The sequence below is a fragment of the Salvelinus sp. IW2-2015 genome, linkage group LG31 (assembly GCF_002910315.2).
Source record: "Salvelinus sp. IW2-2015 linkage group LG31, ASM291031v2, whole genome shotgun sequence".
Taxonomy (NCBI): Eukaryota; Metazoa; Chordata; class Actinopteri; order Salmoniformes; family Salmonidae; genus Salvelinus; species Salvelinus sp. IW2-2015.
This window is the reverse complement of record NC_036870.1, coordinates 27,964,529-27,980,891: the sequence shown is the minus strand read 5'-3', so window position 1 is coordinate 27,980,891 and position 16,363 is coordinate 27,964,529. Positions and strand designations below refer to the sequence as shown.

General features: G+C 41.2%; 1 protein-coding gene across 2 annotated transcripts in view; it reads right to left on the bottom strand.

Annotated features, from left to right (window-relative positions):
- Positions 1-8,894, bottom strand: part of LOC111956100 (catenin (cadherin-associated protein), alpha-like 1) — a 117,638-nt gene extending 108,744 nt beyond the window's left edge. For both annotated transcript variants that reach the window (XM_023976535.2, XM_023976536.2), the window contains exon 1: positions 8,517-8,894. In XM_023976535.2, coding sequence (XP_023832303.1) covers positions 8,517-8,612 — 96 coding nt within the window. In that variant the 5' untranslated portion in view covers positions 8,613-8,894. The remainder of the gene's footprint in view (positions 1-8,516) is intronic.
- Positions 8,895-16,363: the final 7,469 nt, after the last annotated feature.

Below are 16,363 nucleotides of genomic sequence, written 5' to 3'. Positions count from 1 at the left end.
GGGAGGAAACTGCAGAGAAAAGCTTTCTCTGGCTTCGGACTCACACAGAAGCCTATTATGAGAGAACCAACCAACAGACGAAGGCCTGAACTCACATAGCCAGCCTGAAGTCAACTGTGAAATAATTGATCAGATATTGTATTAACCAACCTTGTTTCACTAAAGCTAAACAAACGTCATGATGAGGGAATGCAACCGCTTACCATACACAAGCACGCACGACCACACACACTCCACACAAACACACCTTTGTCTCTGAGGAGGTGTATCGTATGGTAATCCTTTGTGGTTTTCCTTAAAGCCATGGAGTCAGTCATCTTTATTACAGTCATAGCTAGAAGAAGCAAATCTGTTAAGTTCTCTATAGGTTGATGCCTCTGATGTCTGTCTACTGCATCACCTGGGTGTCAGTCCACTGCTGGGATGGGGACATTACTAGCATAACTGATATGCTGGTTAAACAGAGCATATTCATCTGGATTCTAGGTTAGTACATTACTGCACAGGGTGGTTAATGCCACCATAAAATTGTCCATTTTCACATGAAACATTACGGGATAGATGGTCTGGACTGGAGCACTTGGATACCAGAGATGAATTAGATGAAAGATTTTTTCAGAACAGGTTTTTCGTGACAATGCAGCTCTGTAGCATTTTAGCTCTTTATTCTGAGATGTTAGACGAGTTATTTGACAAAGTAGATTTTAAAAAAAAAGTGGCAAGTAGCCTAGTGGTTAAAGCGTTGGGCTAGTTACCGAAAGGTCGCTGGTTCAAATACCCAATACTGCAAAGTGAAAAATCTGTCAATGAGCACACATTTCACTGCACCTATCCGGTGTATGTAATAATAAAACATTTAAATGTATATAAAAAAATACTGAAATCACTGAAGCCTGCCACTGAGGTTTTGTTTAGGTAATAAATCTTAAATGTTATTCCAGATCGTAAATAAACTAAAGAAAAGCTACATTTCTTCTCAATCATTTTGACCCTATTTTGTATTTATTACGGATCTCCATTAGTTCCTGCCAAGGCAGCAGCTACTCTTCCTGGGGTTTATTATGGATCTCCATTAGTTCCTGCCAAGGCAGCAGCTACTCTTCCTGGGGTTTATTATGGATCTCCATTAGTTCCTGACAAGGCAGCAGCTACTCTTCCTGGGGTCCAGCAACATTAAGGCAGTTATATACAATAGAAAAATATTACATGACATTACATTTCATTGTAAATAAGTATTTGTTATTAACTGCCTTGCCTAGTTAAATAAAATGTTAAATAAAAAAGATGTAAAAAATAACACTTTTCACAACACATTAAGTGTGTGCCCTCAGGCCACTAATCTACTATCACATATGTACAGTAGAAAATCCATATGTACGTGTGTGTAAAGTGTGTGTGTTAGTAATGCGCGGGTTGATGCAAGGCGGACAGGTTTAGGATCATTAAATAATGCGTGGCTGAAGGGCGGGTGGGTTGCAGGCAGGTGGAATAAAGAGAAACACCTCAAAAAATGTATAATTATTGTGCAATTTATATAGGCTACAATGAGGGTTTTTTCTTCTGCTATTACTGCATAAACCTGAACATTAGGACTTAACTGCAGGCAAATAGCCTACAGTCCTCATCAGGGAGGGTAATTAGAAAATATGTGGGTTTTTGCTAACGGAATTACAAAGCKCAAAGCAATATTTCTTGAACTTATAGAACTCCAAAATTAAATCTAAGTACTGATATTAGTTGGCAGGGGTCATTACATCAACATTAGTGTTTGATGTATTTCTGACTTAAGACTTTTTCTGGGTAGATGTTTTCTAAAGAGCCCTTTTCCATCTGTTTATCCAGAAATGACAACGCCTTTACTTATGCATCATTTTTAAGATGGAACATAGTCGAAAAATGTATCTATGCCTTCATTTCCCACAAATATAGACTCTTAGCTTTCATCTGACACCCAATTTCATATGCTCTTATGAACTTCCCCGTGTCAGTGCTAATGGGTCCTTTTCCATAAAATAACCCAAGGCTTTGGGTGTCACAGGCGTTTAAAATGTTCCCAGATGAGATCAAAGACTCAGGTGTAATTTATCATTTAGTGTCATTTTTTCCCTTTCTTCCCACAAGACCCATACCACCACCACCACCCATACATCCAGTTAACAAAGACCACCATGTTATGTCTATACTGTATCACAGGAACTTTTGTTAAACCAAAACGCACACCTCAATTATATAGCCAAAGACCAGAACTATTATTTGACTAATCATGGTCTCAAAACAGTAATCAGATGTGAAAAGGAAGCAGAAAAGCTAAATTTAAAAAATCCCTAATTACCCACCAGCCTACTGTGTGGACCACATCACAGGTAAGGCTCTACAAAGGGCTGGTTGAGACTCATTCACTTCGCATTCCCTGTGCCGTGTGTATGATGACGGGTGAATTCTGCCCCACTATCAGAGATAGGCTATTCATCACTGTGCATTCAATATGCCATTGGAACTTCAAAACAAAGACAAAATGCACCATTGCATAGATAGGAGAGAGAACTGTTGAAAGACAAATAAAAGGTTTTCTTAGTTTTGACCAGGTCCCGAGAGGGGCCACAGTGACGGAGGATGCAGACAGACAGGCAGGTTGTTGTAGCCGTGTGTGTGCATGCATGATGCAGGACCATAGAGATACAACATTGTAGCCATAGAGATACAATACAGCAGTGTTCTATATTACTTTGTTCTGAGAATGTATAAAAGTGTTCTATTTCATTCTGTGGTTATAGTCGTGTGCGGTCGTGAGTAGCCCCATGAGTACGTCTCCCTCCCAGCTACTAACAAGKCCTCTGATCACATGCTGGTGGGAGTGGAGCTGATAACAGAACAGAGGCTGTGAGAAGTTCAACGTCACAACCTACAGACAGGGTGGAACGAGCSCCATAATAACCTTCCCAGGACATTTCAGTGATACTGGCCTTTCATTTCCTCACAGATAATCATCCCCCCTCCTCACAACCCCACTCCCAAAGGAGAGACAATGCAGCGTAGCTGGACCTCCCCATCTACTTCTGGCCTCCACACAACAGAAGCCTCTCACTGCAGGGAAACAAGTGTATCAACTACACTCACTGGCAGCCTAGCGGCATGATTATCCCCGATGGCATCATCATCAACCGCAACAAGTAAACATGGATCCATATGGAAAAAACATTTAACAGAGAATTTCTGTGTTGCAAATGGTTGCTATGGGGATTGTTACACGGGATTTTTTTGTGCAAACAAGAGATTGTTGTGCAAACATTTTGTCCTTGACGCTTTGTTACATCTAAAAACAGCAAGATTGTGAATGTCATTATAGCGCGATCACACACGATCATCCATCCTCACAACCGGAGAGAACTTGAAACAAACATGATTATGTTCAGTGGCTGTGCAATGTGCATTAACAACAATAACTCTGCTAGTTTTTGAAATMAGTTGGTATGAAAAAGTTCAGCTTGAGAAGTCCTTGAATCTTATAGCATTCCTTGAGAAAGGCAGAACCATTGATTGACTGGTCATTTTATCAATAAACMACAAGGTCCGGAGCCTGCTGGTTCTGTTATACTTGATAATTAATTACACACGCCTGGTGTRCCAGGTCTAAATCAGTCCCTGATTAGAAGGGAACAACAACAAAAAATGCAGTAGAACTGGCTTCGAGGTCCAGAGTTGAATGAGGGAACTAAAGCATGTACATTGCGATTTCTTAAGCATGCAAAACCTGCTTCTTCACTTCAGGTGCATGGAATCAACCAGTGCTAAATGAATACATTGGAATGACAGATTGGTCCGATATCATGCCGCTCTCCTCTTTAGACAAGGAGTATCCACATGGAGGACTCTTGTGGCCTTATCTTTCAAATTGAGCCAGTGCCAATGGATGGAGGACCTAGGCTTTGACACCCCTTTCAGGGGGAAGGGCCCTGGCCAGAGACCCTTCACCACTGTATTGTCTGGGGCTCTGTAAAGGCGTCCGCATGCCTCCCAGCCAAAACAAATTAGTGAATATATTATGACAACATTTTGTGACGTTTTTGTTCATTTTGGTCTTTGGCATGTTTTTTTTGGGGTTGTTCATGAACACTAKATTTTTTAGAGACAAGCCGAGTCTACGCCCCTTCATCAGTGATTGGTCAACAAAAGGGATTCTTCAATGAAGTGTTTGTTTTCATTCAACAAGAGATTTCATGCTAATTTTTCACTTGAGAAATGTTGCACCAAACATCTTAGATGTAAAATTGCGTGACCAAGACCTCTTCTGCAAAAAAATCTAAATGAATTTCGATTTCTTGAGTTAGATTAATTCTGATTTTTTTGAGGAAGTGTATACTCATACCATATTTACAATGTGCAGTGATACTAGAGTGATGAAGGTAGATATGTATAGGGGTAACGTGACTAGGCATCAGGATATGATAAACAGAGTAGCAGCAGTGTATGTGAATTTGTGTGCATGTGTGTAGAGTCAGTATAAATGTGTGTGCATGTTGTGTATGTGTTGGAGTGTGAGTGGGCGTGAGTGACTCGGTACCAGTACCCCCTGTATATAGCCTCATTATTGTTATTGTCTAACTTTTCTTTATTTAGTAAATATTTTCTTAACTGCATTTTTGGTAAAGGGATTGTAAATAAGCACTTCACAGTAAGATCTACACCTGTTGTATTTGCCACATGTGACAAATAAAATTTGATTTGAGTCTTGAGTGTGCATAGAGAGCAAAAATAAAACAAGGGTCAACTCAGATAGTCCGTGTAGCCATTCTTTTAGCTATTTAGCAGTCTTATGGCTTGGGGATAGAAGCCGTTTAGGAGCCTGTTGGTGTCAGACTTGATGCACCGTTACTGCTTGCCATGCGGAAGCAGAGAGAAAGGTCTATGGCTTGAGTGTCTGGAGTCTAACGATTTCCCAGGCCTTCCCTGCCATCCATAGGTCCTGGATGGCAGGGAGCTCGGCCCCAGCGATGGCCTGGGCTGTCCGCACTACCCTCTGTACCCTCGCCATACGATTGCGGGTGTTTCTGTTGCCATACCAAGCAGTGATGAAGCCAGTCAAGATGCTCTCAATGGTGTGGCTGTAGAACTTTGAGGATTTGAGGGCCCATGCCAAACTTTTTAAACTTCCTGAGGGGGAAGATGCGCCTTCTTCACGACTGTGCACATGTGTACTATTTTAATTCCTTAGTGATTTGGACTCCGAGGAACTTGAAGCTCTTGACCTGCTCCACTGCAACTCTGTCGATGTGGATGGGAGTGCGCATGCCCCTCGTTTCCTGTTGTCCACGATCAGATCCTTGGTCTTACTGACGTTGAGGGAGAGGGTGTTGTCCCAGCACCACACTGCCAGGTCACTGACCTCCTACGTCAGCTGTCTCATCATTGCCGGTGATCAGGCCTACCACCATCATGTCGTTAGCAAACTTCATGGTGTTGGAGACGTGCGTGGCCACGCAGTTGTGGGTAAACAAGGAGCACAGGAGGGAACTAAGCACACACCCCTGTGGGGCCCTCGTGGTGAGGGTCAGTGTGGTGGAGGTGTTGTTACCTTCCCACTACCTAGGGTTGGCCTGTCAGGAAGTCCAGGATCCAGTTTCAGAGGGAGATGTTCAGTCCCAGTGTCCTAAACTTGGTGAAGAGCTTGGAGGGGACAATGGTGTTGAATGCTGAGCTGTAGTCAATGAACAGCATTCTTACATAGGTATTCCTCTTATCTAGGTGGGTGAGTATCTACAGTTGAAGTCAGAAGTTTACATACACCTTAGCCAAATACAATTAAACAAAGTTTTTCACAATTCCTGACATTTAATCGTAGTAAAAATGTCCTATCTTAGGTCAGTTAGGATCACCACTTTATTTTAATGTGAAATATCAGAATAATAGTACAGATAATTATTTCTTTCAACTTTTATTTCTTTCATCACATTCCCAGTGGGTCAGAAGTTTACGTACACTCAATTAGTATTTGGTAGCATTGCCTTTAAATTGTTTAACTTGGGTCAAACATTTCAGGAAGCCTTCCACAAGCTTCCCACAATAAGTTGGGTGAATTTTGGCCCATTCCTCCTGACAGAGCTGGTGTAACCGGGTCAGGTTTGTAGGCATCCTTGCTCGCACATGGTTTTTCAGTTCTGCCCACAAATTTTCTATTGGATTGAGGTCAGGGCTTTGTGATGGCCACTCCAATACCTTGACTTTGTTGTCCTTAAGCCATTTTGCCACAACTTTGGAAGTATGCTTGGGGTCATTGTCCATTTGGAAGACCCATTTGCGACCAAGATTTAACTTCCTGACTGATGTCTTGAGATGTTGCTTCAATATATCCACATAATTTTCCTACCTCATCATGCCATCTATCAACATGATGCTGCCACCCCTGTACTTCATGGTTGGGATGGTGTTATTCGGCTTGCAAGCCTCCCCCTTTTTCCTCCAAACATAACGATGGTCATTATGGCCAAACAGTTCTATTTTTGTTTCATCAGAGGACATTTCTCCAAAAAGTACGATCTTTGTCCCCATGTGCAGTTGCAAACCGTAGTCTAGCTTTTTTATGGCGGTTTTGGAGCAGTAGCTTCTTCCTTGATGAGTGGTCTTTCAGGTTATGTCGATATAGGACTCGCTTTACTGTGGATATAGATACTTTTGTACCCGTTTCCTCCAGCATCTTCACAAGGTCCTTTGCTGTTGTTCTGGGATTGATTTGCACTTTTCGCACCAAAGTACGTTCTAGGAGACAGAACGCGTCTCCTTCCTGAGTGGTATGACGGCTGCGTGGTCCCATGGTGTTTATACTTGCGTACTATTTTTTGTACAGATGAACATGGTACCTTCAGGCATTTGGYAATTGSTCCCAAGGATGAACCAGACTTGTAGAGGTCTACAATTCTTTTCTGAGGTCTTGGCTGATTTCTTTTGATTTTCCCATGATGTCAAGCAAAGAGGCACTGAGTTTGAAGGTAGGCCTTGAAATACATCCYKAGGTACACCTCCAATTGACTCAAATGATGTCTGACCCACTGGAATTGTGATACAGTGAATTATAAGTGAAATAATCTGTCTGTAAACAATTGTTGGAAAAATTACTTGTGTCATGCACAAAGTAGATGTCCTAACCGAATTGCCAAAACTATAGTTTGTTATCAAGAAATGTGTGTAGTGGTTGAAAAACGAGTTTTAATGACTCCAACCTAAGTGTATGTAAACTTCTGACTTCAACTGTAGGTGTGTGTGGACTGTGTGGAGTGCAATTGAGATTGTGTCGTCTATGGATCTGTTGAGGCGGTATCTATTCTCTCCCTCACTCATTCCCCCCCATTGCAAGCTGACCATGTGACTAGCTAGAATTGGAAATCAGCCCAGAGGTCACATCAGGGAATAATAGGCTAGTTTTACATTGAAACAAGCTATTTCAGAGAAAATCTGATTATGTTGTTGATCTGATCTGGACAAATCCTATTCTTCAAATGGGGATAATATTACTCTCTTTGTGCAATCTGAGAAATGTAGGCATAATTTGCTTATAGCTTTCTCTAGAGAACTACAATAGCCTAATAGAACCGGCTGAGCAGTCCTAGACTATATGCTTTTAACCTGCAGAAGAGCAGGTGCTTTTTGTTTACCTGATGAACACTGAATTATCTGAGACTTCGGGGAATGGTAGGTATGGCAAAAATTTGAGATGTTGATTGAAAACCAAAACATGTGTCAAATTAGCCTAATAGTAATTAGTGGGTGGGGTCAACACTGTTCTGGAAGTCAGCTCGCTGGGACAAACTATTGCCATGATATTCAGAGAAACTTTCTGTACAATCCTACATGTTCATAGGCTCTTAGCATTGTTCCAATAGGTGGAGAATTTTTTTTTAGTTCKGAGAATAATTGTAACTTTTTAGATGTTTGGGTCAGTCCTCCTGTGCACTAATTAGAAAAGTTAGGATATGCAGGGAGAAATGTTCACAGACCATTTGATAAACTACATCTAACGGCAACGAAGGCTAGCTACACTGTAATCAAATGTAGGCCTAACTTACTTAAATGAAACCGTTAAACACCATTCAGGGCAAATGATACATTGTTTCCTCTTTTTGGTAGSCTACCTTTTGAAACTTCCTTGTGTCCACACATTCTTTCCGTAGTTGGTCCCATGCAACGAAATCAGTTTTGAAACTTTTGACAGCTAAGGACTGAAATTAGACACATTTTAACTGTTTAACTGCAACACTTTYCGGCTTGAGTTTAATATTTTGCTATAATCAGATTTCAAACCATTTCAACAACACGAATGCAGTTGTATCAATGTAGGCTAATTCAACCGGCTCTATCAAACTTCCATGTCTGAATAGGCTGYTTTTAAAACCGACAACTGGAGAGCAATGCAATCTCTCCTTCAATCGACAATTGCGTAGCCTGGTAAATGAAACATAACAATTCGTCCTTTTATAGTATTCACAACAAAGTTTGAAGTAGCTCGTTCTCGCGCAAAAACTCACCTGCGAGACCAATGGGACAAGTGTTTGTTCCACAGACCGAGTTTTGATTTCCAGTCCGGAATCAAAGTTCCCACTGCCGCAAGGAGATGAAGCCATTCCCGCAGACCTCTTTATTACACGARTCACTATTGAGTTACCGCTACCTGGCGTAACGTTTCAATAAATGTGGGCAATGTCTAAATCTTTGGGATTTCTTCCTCTAGTTACACGATCGACTGACTGCCCCTCTAAAGAACCATGCCGTTGTAATCCACTCGTGTTCGACTGTGCTGCGTTCCGTGAGTCCGCTAATGTCCTTGTAGTTAGGCTACTCAACTACGGCAGACAGAAAGGGGACTGCAGCAACTAGAGAGAGTGGGTTTGCTATCCAGGACTATAGCCGTATAGATAGGAACTGACTYACACATGAGAGAGCACACTGAGGACGTGGGGCAGTTTTACCCTCTAATTTACGTAAATAATATTTTCCTCATAGCCTATAGCCTACCCTAACAGTGTTTCGTTATGGCATAGTAATGACCCTTGARTTTTGAAGTTATTGAAATGGATAACAAAAGCCACTATGTGATTATATATTCCCTGACTCTTGGACAGCATGGAAAGTATTTCTACACTAAACAAAAATATAAACACAACATGCAAAAATTTCTCTGATTTTACTGAGTTACAGATTATATAGGAAATCAGTCAATTTAAATAAATAAATAAATTAGGCCCTAATCTATGGATTTCACATGACTGGGAATACAGATATGCATCTGTTGGTCATAGGTACCTAAAACAAAAGGTAGAGGCATGGATCAGAAAACCAGTCAGTATCTGGTGTGACCACCATTTACCTCATGCAGCATTACACATCTCCTTCACATAGAGTTGATCAGGCTGTTGATTGTGGCCAGTGGAATGTTGTCCCACTCCTCTTCAATGYKWGTGCGATGTTGCTGTATATTGGCGGGAACTGGAACACGTGGTTGTGCACGTTAATCCAGAGCATCCCAAACATACTGAATGGGTTTACATTTCTGGTGAGTATGCAGGCCATGGGAAAAACTGGGTCATTTTCAACTTCCAGGAATTGTGTACAGTTCCTTGCGACATCGGGCAGTGCATTATCATGCTGAAACATCAGGTGATGGCAGCGGATGAATGGCACGACCATGGGCCTCAGGATCTCGTCATGGAATCTCTGTGCATTCAAATGCAATTGTGCTTGTTGTCCGTAGCTTATGCTTGCCCATACCATAACCCCACCTCCACCAAGGGGCACTCTGTTCACAACATTGACATCAGCGAACCACTCCCACACGATGCGCATACACAGTGCGCTCTTTGGTTCTACCACCAGTGTCGTCAGTAGACCTGAGCTTCCAGGGCTTCAGCCCCGGATGTTTTTTACAAACTCACTTTAATATGAGTTTCCGTAACCACACATCACATGCGCTATGCAGTATTTAAAAAAAATGTTTATTTTTGGCTTGCCTCAAGACATTTTTGTGTGTGCACGAACAGCCCAAAAAAACTTTGCAGAAGACCAAAACAAACAATGACGTCACAAAATGTTGTCATATATACTGTTCTAAACCTTTTAGGGAGCATCGGACGCCTTTTAAGCCAGAGGTTTGTGCAGGGTTGGTGGCTAGCTAACTAGCTAGTCTCCCTTCAGCATAAGGGTTGGTGGTAGCTAACTAGCTAGTCTCCTCAGCATAAGGGTTGGTGGTAGATAACTAGCTAGTCTCCCTCAGCATAAGGGTTGGTGGTAGCTAACTAGCTAGTCTCCCTCAGCATAAGGGTTGGTGGTAGACAACTAGCTAGCCTCCCTCAGCATAAGGGTTGGTGGTAGCTAACTAGCTAGCCTCCCTCAGCATAAAGGTTGGCTAATGCTAATAAGCTAGAGTTAGCGCTCAGCACCCTAAAGCTATTGGGGTGTCAATTATTTAATTAACAGTATATTTAGTGAATGGGAAAGCTAAATATGCTAATATACAGTAAGTCATGATATTAAGAAAAGTGTTTATTTCCAGCGAGTGTATTTTATAGGTTTTGTTTCTTTAGTTGGGGTGGCAAGTAGCCTAGTGGTTGGAGCGTTGGGCCAGTAACTGAAAGGTTGCTGGATCGAATCCCCCAGCTGACATGGTAAAAATCTGTCGTTCTGCCCCTGAACAAGGCAGTTAACCCACTGTTCCCCGGTAGGCCGTCATTGTAAATAAGAATTTGTTCTTAAATTTCTTGCCTAGTTAAATAAAGTTTAAATTTAGCTTGGCTGGCTAGCCACTTCGGTAGCTACTGGCTGGCTAATGTTTTTCTGACTGAAGCACATACTGTATCTTCTGACAGGGACACAGTGCCCACCTGTGGACTGAAGCTGAACCCTGTTTACAATTAGCAATGTTGTGGTAGAACTGACTAAATTAAAGGAATCATATAAGTCTTATAACCTATTCCATTCCACAAGTTGGTGGTAGCTAACTAGGCTCATGTCTGTTATTTCCATATAGGCTATAAAAAATAAAAAAAACATATTATTAAATTGGTGAAATTATTTAATTAATATTTTATTTGTATTACTCTTTTTATTCACTTAGCTACTTCCTTTTTCCATTGTTGTTGCATTGTCGAGAGGTTAACCTARAAGTAAGCGTTTCATTGCACTGAGTACTCCATGTTTATTTGATAAATAAACAAACRTGAACTTAGAAGGGAAGGAAAGACAGAAATAGAGGGGAAAAGATGGCCAGCTTTGTGGTTAGGTTGGAGGTGAACACAACATTGAAAATACATAGGCACCTATGTGTCCTCAAATGTTATTTAATCCAAAAATCTCGCATTAGCTGATAGAACTGATTAATAAATAAAATGTATCATAGAGGTCTTATTATTTCATTCTACAGGTCAATTTTTTGGGGCTCATGTCTCTTTATAGTCATATAACCAAGGGGCTATGCAGCTTTTTATATGTCATGTTTGGAGTTGTGTTGCACTGATATTTGGACACTTGACTTTTTCTTCACATTTCAGTTGCCCTGGTCGTGTCAGTATACAGTAACTTTAAAAGAGCAACTTCCCCTAAAAAACAACTTGACATTTAGAAAACAGCCTATGTAGCATCGATATGAGGCGGAAACATTTATTCTACTGTCAAAATTGACCACAAAGTGTAAATAGGATCATTTTGGTTGTAAAGTCAGTCTGAGTGTTGTGAGACTTATGGTAGTGACTGCATCACACCACCTGATTGTAATGCCTGTGGTAAATTTGGGTTGACTTTGGATTAATTGGGGTTAATTGGGGACCATCGGTAAATTACACACAATGCACATGGGACAATATGTTACAATTCCAATAGCTCCAAATTCCAATGACTTTAAAACCTCAATCCTACTATGAATTGTAGAAATTCATATACAAATATGGAAAGAATTTAATGAGAATACTAAAAGGTGTGCAACATGAAAATATTGTCTCATTTACATTGTGTAATTTCTTGACGTTCCCTAACTAGCCCTGGAGAGTCAGGTCGCACACCAGCCAACTAAATCATTTTGGGCTAACTCTTCATACCTGTGAACACACACGAGACACCCACATCAAACCACAGCCCAAAACCAACTCACCTTTGAATTCCATCATGGCCGCCAGCATTTCTCAATGAACCAAATTTAACATGAGGCCAAATCAGGAAGGACAGTTGTCCTTTAAAACTAACTAATAACATGTTGCACCTCTACATTGCTACCTTCCAGATGTGCCAAGGAGGAGGACAGATGAGAACAGCAGGCCAGTTGAGCATTTAGAACAGCAGCATGGTAGGGAAGAGGATGATTTAGATGACCCAAAATACAGGCTCAAACAAGTTACCCCAGTATCCCCTTGACCGTTTTGGATTGGAAAACTGAAGAAGATGATGAAGAGACACCAGAAGAACAGAACAGGCCATAATAGACGAGGATAGACAAAGGAGACGGTAACAAACAAGAACCTGAGACAATAATGTTTCATCATATTTGCATACTGTTTTACCCACTTRATATGTATATACTGTATTCTAGTCAAGGCTCATCTTATATAAATACTGCTTTACACACTTTTCTTATTCATATACTGTCCATACTGTCTATACACACCATTTCAGATATTTATTGATTTCTTTCTTTAAACTTTTGGGGATTTGTGTATATTTTTTTGTTAGGTATACTGCACTGTTGGAGCTAGAAACAAGCATTTCGCTGCACCTGCGATAACATCTGCAAAATATGTGTACCCGACAAATTAAATTAGATTTGTCGGATTTTGACAGCATCAGACAAGACACAGACAGCAACAGACAAGATACAGAGAAAGTGACAGAAGAAGGCAGATGGAGAGAGAGAACAGAGGTGGGTTTAGCACACAGTAGACCAGCAGTAGACTGTATCACTTCAAGCTGTTCTATAGATTCAAATTAGTTGTATTTATTTACACAGATTATTACAGGTGAAATACAGACATTGGAAAAGTCAAACATGGTTGACAAAGTATTTTCAGGGGAGGGGAAAATGCCTGTGAAATTACTATTAAAACAATCGTTTACTTTTACACTTTTTAAAACCAGGAAAGGACAAGAGAGCAGGGTAGACAAGAGACAGCAATATAGAATACTAAGACACAGCAACAGATGATAAAGTGTGAACACACAGTAGACTGTATCACTTAAAGCTGCTCTATGGATTCTAATTACTGTGTGTGTGTGTGTGTGTGTGTGCGTGCGTGCGTGCGTGCGTGCGTGCGTGCGTGCGTGCGTGCGTGCGTGCGTGCGACAGGTAAGAATCTATGTTTGAAGTTGTTGATTGGTTTTTGGCAATACATTGTAGATGTATGTGTTCCAGAGTAGAGTGTAGTGTTCCAGAGTAGAGAGACCCATAGTAGCTACTGTAATTGAATACTGGCAGTGTCTGCTGTGGCAGGTGGGAAGGTGAAAGTTACCTGAAAAATATCTAATCATGCAATGTTTATCTCAAAGTGCACCAAATTCATGCATTTAGCTGTTGAAATTCCATTTTTATGCTGGGGGAGAATGCCCCTGAACCCCCCTACTGATTTTGGGCTAAACCACAAATATCTTCAAATCCTAGAAACTCCCTAATAACCACCATGTTTATATAGTGGATACAGAACAACCACATCTTGTAGTGCTTTGGTTCTATCCAACATGTTTATATAGAGGATGCAGAACAACCACAGCTCTCAGATCAGCCGTCATAGAATCTACTGGGCCACATCTTTACGCTGAATGGAATTCGAGTGAGATTGGACGCTTGAACATTGGATTGTGTGTTAAACTGACGATGTACGGGGCTTTTGCTTATTAGTCTATTCTACAATTCAGGGGTTATCATAAAGTTCAGAGTTATCTTATGCTTTACATTTATCAAGAACAACATCTCCTACATTTACAAGTGATCAAAACAGGAGACTAACAAATTCAGAAGCACTGCAATTACAATGTAGTCCATATAGAGTTGTCCTCTACGGAGTATACAGTTGTGTTGGTCTGCAATAGGGAAATTGCCAAACATTGTTACATTGACTCGCTGATTCATTTTGTCAATACCAAGAGGCATCCTCCCAGACGAATAGAACACTAGCTATTCAGAGCAGTCTTTTTCATTTATTGCCATACTGTATTTCAATTATTTTTTTTCTTCTAATCTCGCTTTCTTTTCTAATCTCCCAGACAAATTGACTGTTCTGTTTTTGTTTGTCAAAAAATATGTTAAGGAAGACCCCACTGTCCTAGTGTAGGCATATTAGCAGTGCTTGACTTAGCAGTGCGCGGTACCGGCACTTCTAATGGGAGATAGAGTTGTTCATTTTGGGGGAATGAGTACCAGCTCCTCTATAAAACAAAGTAGCCTATCACCGGCCACGAAAAGGAATGTAAATGTGTTTCATAATTTTTGTTAATGTAATTAATGAAGGCACACTTAAATATTAGCCTATCAATCACTTAAAACTCGACATATCAGCCATCATCGGAATGACCCTTCAGTGCGTGTCTGCTGCGTGTGTGCGACATTTCAGCAGCAGGTAGGCTATAATGACAGTCAGACTAAGTAGATAGCCAATTCAAAACATAACTTGTAGCAGTTATCTCGCTAGTTAACTATACCTAACTAAGCATTAATCTCGTCGTCGCCTTATTTCTACCGGCACTACATAAATCTGCACCTTTGAAAAATGGTGATTCCACTCCATTAAACAGTAGCCATGTAATTGCGACAACGTTAAAAAATATTCTAAGAATAGCAAAATTGACAAATGACTTGCTGTGCATAGATCTTCCCTGAAACATTCATATTTGAGCCTTATATATAAACATGTCTAGTAAGATACTTTGCTTTGAAGTAGCCTACCTTGTCCATTTGATCCCTGATTCATTGAATGAGGGAATAATTAGATAAAAACAAAAGTATTTGGTTGTACTGTTGCAAAATGTTATATCAAGGGTGGCAACCATCCTCCAGCATAGCTACTGGGGGTGCAGGCCTTTGTTCAAGCCCTGGTCAAACCACATTGTAGCCTAAATATCAGCTGCGCAACAGTACTTTGATAAGCAGACTTGGGTGTTTCAGGGCTGGATCAAACGCCAAGCCTGCACACCCAGGAGCTCTCCAGATGGAGGGTTGACCACATGTTGACAACTTTGTGTGTGTGGGGTGTAATGAAAAATGCATATGAATTTTTTTTGCAGAGGTCTCTATAGCATACCATTTGTGAATTTCGGTGAATACAATCTAATCTAATCAAATCAAATTTTATTTGTCACATTCGCTGAATACAACAGGTGTAGTAGACCCTACAGTGAAATGCTTACTTATAAGCCCTTAAACAACAGTGCAGTTTTAAGAAAAACACATAAAAATAGAAATATAACAAATAATTAAGGAGTAACAATAAAATACCAGTAGTGAGGCTATAAACAGGGGGTTCCAGTACAGAGGGTACCGGTACAGAGTCAATGTGCGGGGGCACCGATTAGTGGAGGTAATTGAGGTAATATGTACATGTAGGTACAGGTAAAGGGACTATGCATGGATACTAAACAGAGAAGGTGGTGGGGACAATGCAAATAGTCCGGGTAGCCATTTGATTAACTGTTCAAGAGTCTTACGGCTTGGGGGTAGAAGCTGTTAAGAAGCCTTTTTGACCTAGACTTGGCGCCCCTGTAGCAGAAAGAACAGTCTATGACTAGGGTGGCTGAAGTCCTTAGAWTTTTTTMGGGCCTTCCTCTGTCACCGCCTGGTATAGAGGTCCTGGATGGCAGGAAGCTTGGCCCCAGGGATGTACTGGGCCGTATGCACTACCCTCTGAGGTGCCTTGCGGTCGAGGGCCAAGCAGTTGCCATTCCAGGCAGTGATGCAACCGGTCAGGATGCTCTCGATGGTGCAGCTGTAGAACTTTTTGAGGATCTGAGGYCCCATGCCAAATCTTTTCAGTCTCCTGAGGGGAATAGGTGTTGTCGTGTCCTRTTCATGACTGTCTTGGTGTGTTTGGACCATGATTGTTTGTTGGTGATGTGGACACCAAGGAACTTGAAGCTCTCAACCACTACAGCCCCGTCGATGAGAATGGGGGTGTGCTCGGTCCTCCTTTTTCTGTAGTCCACAATCATCTTCTTTGTCTTGATAACGTGGCGGTAGAGGTTGTTACCCTGGCAACACACTGCCAGGTCTCTGACCTCCTCCCTATAGGCTGTCTCATCGTTGTCAGTGATCAGGCCTACCACTGTTGTTTCGTCAGCAAACTTAATGATGGTGTTGGAGTCGTMCTTGGCCTTGCAGTCATGGGTGAAAAGGGAGTACAGGAGGGGA